Below are 8,954 nucleotides of genomic sequence, written 5' to 3' on the forward strand. Positions count from 1 at the left end.
AAGTGTCAGTGCTGAAACATTGTCATCAGTAATTCTTCATGAGAATGAAAGAAAATTCCAAAGAATTGAGTATAAGCATAACTCTGTGCAGCATTTTCCTTTTACAATTTTTGTTTGTGTGTGCGAATCTATATATAACCCAGTCTTAATGGCCACACACTCCCCCTTTCTGTTCATCTGTTCAATATGGTCAGGGATTATTAAATGATGCTAATGCTTTTGTCAGTGGACATTACAACTTGTATCCTGAGCTGTTTAAAGGCAGATGTTTCATTGGTTTTCTGTTAGAATTCCCACCCCACGTAGGAGCCAACTGAACTGTACTAAAACACCCCCTCACACACACAAACACACACACAACTTGCAGGAGATCAAGAAGTGTACATGATTGGGCTGGCACACTAGTTCAAAAAGTGCACACCCTGTTAAGTCACTCACCCATCCTAAAAATACACAGAAGCAAAAATCCTGACCAATACCTGCTCCATTTTAAAGAGGAATCCTCTCTCAAAACTGCCCATGCTTACCATTTCTACCAGCTGAAACATTATCATGTGGCCATTATCAGGAACAGAATGCTGCCCACCACGATGTGACTAACATATGATTGGGGGGGGGGGGGTAGAGACAGGCCTGGGAGGTAGGTGTATTTTTAAAATAAGAAGTGGGAATTTCACAGCGCCTTGGGCAAAACAGAAAAGGTGGACCAGCCCCGTTCTTTAGGAAATGGCTTTCGAGGAAGGGGTACGGTCCACTTTTAGAGATGCTTCAGTGATGGCGGGTAGCCCGGACTGAGCTTCCCTTTAAGAAAATCAGAAATGATCAGAAAACGAAAAAATCACTGCAAATGAGGAGTGGCCAGAAAAGAAATATACTAAAAAAAAAATCAACACCGCCATGTGAGAACTGCCCCAAACTGGACCCGCCGACCTACCCGCCCCCCGCCCCTTGATCTCCCCCTTTGCTGGAGGTGGGGCTTTCTCGATGCCATCAGGTTAACGTGTTGAACCCTAAAAGGTCCAAACAAGGGGTGGGGGGCGGCGTGCCCTGAGCTGAGGTCCCCGTGGAGGGCAGGAGGCAGTCAGAGAAGCGGGAAGGGGAGAGCGCGCGGCAGGCAGGCGCGGCAGGCGCGGAGGCTGGGCAAGGCTTACCACCAAAACGGGCACCCCCGCCGCCAAGGAGTAGAGGAGCACTGGGGGCACGGCGCTGCTCTCCTCCGGCCCCGGGTAAGGCTTGCGATAGGCGCTCTCGTAGCAGAAGAAGCCCTGCACGTTGACCGCGAAGGTGTCCGTGTACTCGAAGTAATAAGCCAGCATCACAGTCCCTGCCATGATCACCATCTGGAAGTAAAGCATTCTGGTGAGGAGCAGGAGGAGGAGGAGGCGGAGGAGAAGAAGCGCAGGAGGAGGAGGAGGAGGCGGAGGAGGAGAGGGCACTGGCATGTACTCCGGCGGCCGCGGCAGCCCCCCTCCCCGGCTGCGCGCTCCGCCCGCTTCCCGGCGGCATCCACCGGCGAAGGAGAAGGCGGCGAGCGGCGGCAGGGGCTGGAGGAGGCGGCCAGGCGCCCGGGCGCACGATCAGGCGCGAGGGGAAGGGGAGGAGGCTGCCGAGCCCCCGGAGCAGGGTCCCGCACGTGGGCAGGGAGGGGGCCGCGGCCGGCAGCTGCCCCCCAGAGTCAGAGCCGGCACGTGCCGAGGTGGGGGCGCCGGGGGAGGGGGCCGAGCGGCCGGGGCTCAAGGTCCGGGGAAAGCGGCAGATCCGGGCAGGCGGGCGCAAGGCGGGGCCGCGGGGACGGAGATCCAAGCGGCCGGCTGGGGGGCAGCAGCAGCTCCCGGGGGTTTGGCTGCCTCCATGTGATGCCTCCTGGATTGTGATTGTAAAAAAGGAAGAAAGGAAAAATCTCTTAATTCCCGAGCGTTAGGGTCCCATGCGGAGTCTAGCGGTGCTTCTGTTTCCCAGGCTGGCAAATCGGGGTCCCTCCCTTTTTCCTCCGTCCCAAAGCAATAGATATCCAGAGGTAGCGATCCAGCGATCCTTCGAGGACCCCTCCCTGCCTCAACAGCTGCCGGGACCCAGAGCGGATCCGTCGCCGCCGGCTGGCTCAAAGTTCTTCTGCCTTCCTTCTCAGGACGATCCGGCGACAGATGTCTGCCTGCCTGCCCGCCAGCCGCAACAGCATCCGAGCTGGGCTCTACAGGCGCTCAGTCCCTCGCCTGGATTTGAACCAGCCCCCTGCGAGCCGCGCAAATGCCGTTTCCAAGGCGCCTGGGAGCTGGAGAGGGTGGGCAGGGAGGTGGGTGGATGGCTGAGAACGATGCCTGGGCTCGCCCTCTCTTCCTGCCCCACCCCCCCGTTATGAATGTGAGTTTCTTTTTTGGAATTATATAGATATATATGTACGGCACATTAGCAGCGGAAGCAGCGACTCCCCCGTGCTCGTCAGCCGCAGCCTCTTAGCCTGCCATGTGCAATATATATAGCCCCTTCTCCCCCTCCCCCTCCGACAACTAGCTGCTTGCAAGCGCTGGCATTGCAGCTCGCGCCCAGCGTCACCGGCGGCGGCAGCAGAAAAGAGGGGCTTATCTGAATCTGTCAGCACCGATGGGTTTAACTCCCAACTGGTGTAAAAGGAGGGGAAAAGAGCAATTGTCCTACTCTGCAACTGCTTCCAGCATGCAAAGCCCTCTCCGGTCACTCCTGCCTCAGTTTACACACTGTCTGCTCGCAATGGCCAGGGATGAGCGGATTGCCTTCATTTTGTTCATTTATTGTCCTAGCCTTTCTCGCTGCACAGCCTTGTGTGCTTCCTTAACGTCACTTGAACTAAAATAATTTACAGGATTAGGTAATCTGAAAATTTCACCAGCTTTCCATTTCTTCATTTTCCTCAACTCTTCATTACTGATTTCAGTGTTGCTATAAAAAAAAACACTCCCCCTCCCCCCCCCAAACCCCAATGTTGATGTGGTTTCATCAAGGTCATTTATGTGGAGTGTTTTACTCCTGTCCACTTTTGCACTTGTGTAAAACCATAATTTTTGTACCATGTCAAAATCAGATCAACAATCAACCAAATCAAAGCCAGACCACTGCCACGCAATAGAAAACTGCTGCCAGAAAAACCCCACAGGGTCGCCATGAGTCGGCTGTGACTTGAGGGCACTTTCCAGCCACATCAGATCAAGACTGCTTTTTCACAGGGTTGGTTATTGTGCATGAGTAATATAAAGTGCATATTCACTTGGCAAACAGAACTGTGGAGGGTCTCAAAGTCTATCAGCTCTACTTTAGAAAAGAAATGCAGCAATTTCTGAAGAAATCTTGATAAGAAGAACTTTGGAAGCATTTCTAAGCTGGGCACTGGGATTCTTTGGAAGAGGAACAGAAACAGACATGTCAGATGCTGGTGTACATGCACACCTGGCTTTGCTTAAAGCAACACATAGTGAGATTTTGTGCTGTCATTGTAGAACAGCAGTCATTCCAACTTTGGTTGTCCATGTTGTGTTGCAATAGTAGTACAATGTCCAAGGATGTGTGGTTGGAGCTGACAACAGAGATACTTCAGACAAGACTGAATTCCTTCACTGAAACCCATCCTTTTGGAAGGAATGGCATATGCAAAGTCACTTTATGCTGTCACAGACTTTGGAGCCTCAAGGAAGAGCAGTAGAGTATGGGGTAGATAGGATGCACTCTAACCTTTCCTTTGTCCATTCCTGCTGCTGTCCTTTTATTACCCAGAATACTACTCTCGGGGGTTCCTTCCTTTGGGACACTTCCCTCCTCTCTTTCTCTGTCCACCATGAGGGCTGGACCTGCTTTCTACATGCTCTCTACATCCTAGCTTCTATAGATAGCTAAAAGCCTTTACTGTGCCTTTCCTATTCAGTATGGAATTATTTTACAATAAAGAACTTCTAATTTTTTTCTAAGAAACACTTAAGTGTAAATATTCCTCAAGCAGCCAAACTATAGAATTTCGCTGCACAGATCACATGTACTGAATAATGTGCACCATTTGGTAATTTCCTACATCAAAATGACTGACAGGAAATGGCACTTTGAATGATGCATTCGCAACTGAAATTATTTCAGTCATGTTTTTGGAATATTGAGGTACTATCAAAGTATGTTCTAGCAGGAGCATTAATAACAGGCTTGTCCTAGAACAATTATACCTTGCAATATTTGGTATAGCTACCAGTGTAGCAAATGTTAACTTTCAGGGATCAAATACCCCAAAAAGTTGCTCAGGGACCAGCTGGCACAGCATCCTTGCTAGTAACATTTATTTGTTTGTATATTTATTTAGAAAATGCTTATGCTGCCTGGCCATGGGAACCTGCCCAAGAGGTCCAAAAATCTTTATGGTTATGTTTAAGGTTAGGCGTGGTCTCAAGAGCTTGGGAAACCAATGTCCTGGTCCTGAGAATGGTGTGTGCAGGTATCTGCCAAAAGGAGCATGCTTTCTCTTTGGCAGTAATTGTATGCAGGCTTACACCAGAGTGAACCCACTGTTACAGGAGCAGCTATTCCATCTGAAAATCCTTCTTACTTCTGCTCCCAGGGGCACAGCTACAGAAAAAGGTGGCTAGGGCAAGAACTAAAACTATGCCCCCCTGAAATCAGACACCCATTTTTACACAACCGTATCAAAGCGATGGCCCCATGTTCCTGAAATACCTCCACACACGTGTGTGTCTCCATTCATATACAGCACAAGCTTAAACAAAGACCGTCTCTATAGTAGAAATCTCTGCTCCAAAGAATCTTTTCAATTGTTGATCATCTCCCTGTCATAATTTTTCTCCTGCACCCCCCAAAAGAAACCAGTTCCCATAATTCTTCCCCATTATTGGAAAAGAAAGACCTGTGAAGACTTAAACAGAAAGATGAAGGGAGGGAAATGGTGGGAGTCTCTCCCTTTTAGAGTGGGGAATTAGTAAGACCTGGCTCTTGGTTTAGCAAAAGGTCGGGCAAGCTTGGAACTTTGGTTACCTATGTTTACAAAAACCAGTTTTTGCAAGAAATTCTGCAGGAGAGTGAATAGCCAACTTTGAGTTGTGAAATTCCTGGAGATTTGGAGATGGAGCCGGAGGAAGATGGGGTTTGGGGAGGTGCCTCAATGGGACATAACTGCTCAGAGTCCAAAGCAGCCATTTTGTCCTAGGGAGCTGATCTTTGTAGTCTGGAGATGAGTTATATCAGAAGGTATCTAGGTTCCCACCTGGAAATTGGCAACACAAATTATTTTAGACCAGACCAGGTCAGTGTTATCTCCCCTGACTACAAACTCTCTGGTGGTATCAAGTAAAGACCATTTTTTAAACTCCTGTCACCTTATGGAACTGCCTTATACTAAAACAAGACTCCTGGTCCATCAAAGTCAGTTTTCTCAGACTGGCAGCAGCTCTCCAGGGTTTCAGGTAGTGGTCTTTCCCATCACCTACTGCCTAGTTCCTGGGAATTGATCCTGGGGCCATCTGCACACAAAGCAGATGCTCTACCATCAAGCCCAAAACCCTCCCTGCACTGGAAGCACTAAATCTGAAGTTTTCTGCATGAAGACAGCATGTGCTGAACCTCTAAGTTAACACCCTCTCTCCAAAATGCTCCCTGTGCATTACAGCTGGGATGCTTGTGGAGAATTTTGCCATGCAGATTTCATTTCCAGCAGCACAGCGTGCAGCAACAATAACATGTGTCCCATCTTTAAAATAAAATCTGGGTGTGATTTTTCTATTTTAAATTGGTTGTAGGTGCTTTTATTGATTTTTTAAAAATGCATACTTTAACTTTCACAAGTCCCTTTGAGCCACTGCATATAGCAGGATGCACATATTCATTAAACTAAAATGGAAAGCCAAGAATTGTACTTTTTTTAGGAGAGCTTTTAATGGAGCCTAGTTTGTAGAATCCTTTGATGATTTCAGCTTATCAGCTTTTAAGCTGGGAAAATTAATAAGTATTGTGATGTGGTCTTATTGATTGTAAACTACTTGAGTGTGCTGAAAGCAAAGAAGGTTAATATCTTTAATTAAACAAACTGGAGAGGGGAGTTTTTATTCCTGAATGCTTGAAGAAACTATTAACTTATCAACAACATGGTGGATTCCATCTCTTCCCAATGATTTTAGCTACTAAAATGGGAAACTGAAGAGAAACCAGGGACTTGACGAAACATTAATGATCATAAATTATTTGTGACAACTTCCCTATTATCCTGTAATCTCATTCTGCAGCCTTTCACAGAAATCCTACCAAAGATTTTAGGATGGTTTGTATTTCAAAGAAACGATTATGTATAAATGGAGCCCAAATGGTACCCAACCCCCCCCCCCAAAAAAAACCTAATAAAAATGAGGAAGGAATTAATCTTGTTCACCTCACACTCCCAACTCAAAGGAAAAAATCTGAACGGACTTTGTTTAACTCTTTTCCTCAGGAGGGCTGAAGCAAGAGGATCAAATGGTACAAAAATGCCAAGTACCAGTCAGTGGCTTGGCTTTCATATTTAATTATTTCTCTCCCTGGCATCACCATCAGTCATACTGAGGTGAAGGCAAAGAAATCCGACACTAGCCTAAATAAATTTGTTACAGAGCATAACTGACATATCCCCTTCCTTTCAGAAACTAATGAATAAGGGAGAGAAAGAATTTTAGGTTTTTAGGAAATGCATTGAAAGTGCAGAAATTACTGTAAGGACCTCAGAACCTTCCCTCTCCACGCCTAACACACACACACACACACACACACACACACACACACACACACACACACACACACACACACCTTTTTCTGAGGCTGAATCTCACATTCTGCCTGCATCTTTAAATGATGCTAATCAGTCAAGGATTAATCACTCTCAGGTGCTATGACAGAGCCCCCCCTTTACCATTCCTTTAACTGCAAAGAAATAACAAAACAAACTTCTAGTCCTTGCCCACCCATCACCACTACAATGATAGTACCAAAAGGGGAATTCTGCACCTTGGAGCCCAAATGTAGCCAACATGCTTAAAGATCTAGCAGGAGAAAAGCAGGTCACTGCACAAAGTCTTTCTTCCTTGTGGATGCCTGGATGGGAGAATCCATCTTGCACAATGCCACTCTCCTTGCTACACAGGAAAACTGGAAAAGTCCTCCAGACCCCACTCCCTGGCAAGAGGCCACATCCCTGACCAGCAACAGCAGCAGCAACAGGATCCACCTGCCTGGCCCGCTTCATTTACTGGACTCTTGCCTCCATGCTGGGCCATACCTCATACATCTGTTGCCAACACCCAGTGGAGCACTCTTCATTGGAATTGATAATTAGTGTCAGTTCACCCATTGACTTCTACAGTACGCAATTACAGCACCACCAAGATCATTACACTTGGCTTAATACAGGACCACTTTCACTTCCCACGTAGCTTCTGATCTTGTGTCACCTTAAAAGTTGGCAGAAGAGCATTCCAAACCCAGAGATGGTGGAACGTGGTGCCAGTGCTGAGCCACTCCACTGCCTCCAATAGGGTTTTCCACCAGTGCAGAAAGCTCAGGAAAACCTGAAACTCCCCTGCTGCCAGAAAGCCTCATAGGGTTTAAAGGACATATTCCATCAAAATGGTGGTATACATCTGAGGGCCGGGGCATCGTGCAAACAGCCCTAAACCCTAAGAAGGAGCCAACTAATGTCAGCCCCACCCCTGGGAATGACCTGCCCCCCCCATGCTAGCATCCAAGCAGGATGCCAGCACAACCCACAGCAGCCCAAATGTCTGGGTTTTGCAGTGGCAGGGATGTGGGACGCGTGGTTGCCGGCGCAGCTGCCCCTTCTTCCAGGGTAAGTACCCTAGGAAGGGTGAATGTATTGGTGAGAGGTTGCACCACTTCCAGGAGCCCTTTCAGATCCCCCTTTGGATGGGGCTGTTATTACAACAGTTGCTTGGAATCTAGAAACTATTTCAACAGATGCATGAAGCAAATCTTCACTCACATAGAAAAACTGTGGATATTGGGGTTAAAAGGCAAGAAGTATAGCATAAAACATTGCTAAATGTACAAGATAAGCACAGTACAAAAAGAACAAGATAATCTACAACAGCCATAATAAGGTTTGCTTAAATTCTGTTTTCTACCATTAAAACTATTGGTAAATCCGAATTCATCCATTGTAAGCACTACAATAAATCAGTTTATGTTTTGTGTTTTGTCACAAAATGCCTTTTTGTTTATATGGAAGAAAAGCAATTGTAACATTCTTTAAAAGGAATTCATGTGATCCTTTCCAATAAGTGTTATATATATTAAAGAAATGTTTAAAAGAAAAGAAAATTATGTATCAAGAAACTAAATTATTTCTAATAACCCATTTTGTGTTTCCAAACCAAGCAGCAAAATGGTACCTTTCCTGAAGAGACAAAATACCTGTGTCACAGAGAAACGCACCTACTGTGACATGCCTCTGAAGATGCCAGCCATAGATAGGGGCAAATTGTAAGGCACAAAAACTATCAGACCATATCCACGTAGCGCAGCAAACCCACAAAATAGCTGTTATACACATTTTCCTATTTATTGTTGTGCCATATTCAGTTAATCTATTTGGGCAAATTTTATGCTTATTTGCTTTGTTCTTATGATATATTGTTACTATTACTGGTATTATTTGTGTTACCGGAGTCCTCTTTTAAGTGAGTTCCACGGGACTTATTTCTGATTTACCATGTTTAGGATCAAAATGCAAGTCCATAGTAACTATGATAAAAAATAATGAAGATTCTCATGGCACTGTAGACACCATAAAATAACTGTGGCATAACTTTCATGAACTAGATGTACTTGGTGAGATGCCTTCAGGGTTTATGTCAGAGATGGACAGAGAGTCACTCCTGCCTCTGCCAACCTGTGCCCTGGGTTAGGACTGAACCTTCTTCCCCTGATGTAGCACTGGCAGTCAAATA

The 8,954-nt window shown here is 46.4% G+C and overlaps 1 protein-coding gene across 4 annotated transcripts in view; it reads right to left on the bottom strand.

The window, feature by feature from the left end:
- Positions 1-2,534, bottom strand: part of PLPPR5 (phospholipid phosphatase related 5) — a 194,077-nt gene extending 191,543 nt beyond the window's left edge. For all 4 annotated transcript variants that reach the window (XM_048496290.1, XM_048496286.1, XM_048496288.1 and 1 more), the window contains exon 1: positions 1,152-2,534. In XM_048496290.1, the coding sequence (XP_048352247.1) occupies positions 1,152-1,442 (291 nt within the window). In that variant the 5' untranslated portion in view covers positions 1,443-2,534. The remainder of the gene's footprint in view (positions 1-1,151) is intronic.
- Positions 2,535-8,954: the final 6,420 nt, after the last annotated feature.

The sequence above is a fragment of the Sphaerodactylus townsendi genome, linkage group LG05, assembly GCF_021028975.2.
Source record: "Sphaerodactylus townsendi isolate TG3544 linkage group LG05, MPM_Stown_v2.3, whole genome shotgun sequence".
Classification (NCBI taxonomy): domain Eukaryota; kingdom Metazoa; phylum Chordata; class Lepidosauria; order Squamata; family Sphaerodactylidae; genus Sphaerodactylus; species Sphaerodactylus townsendi.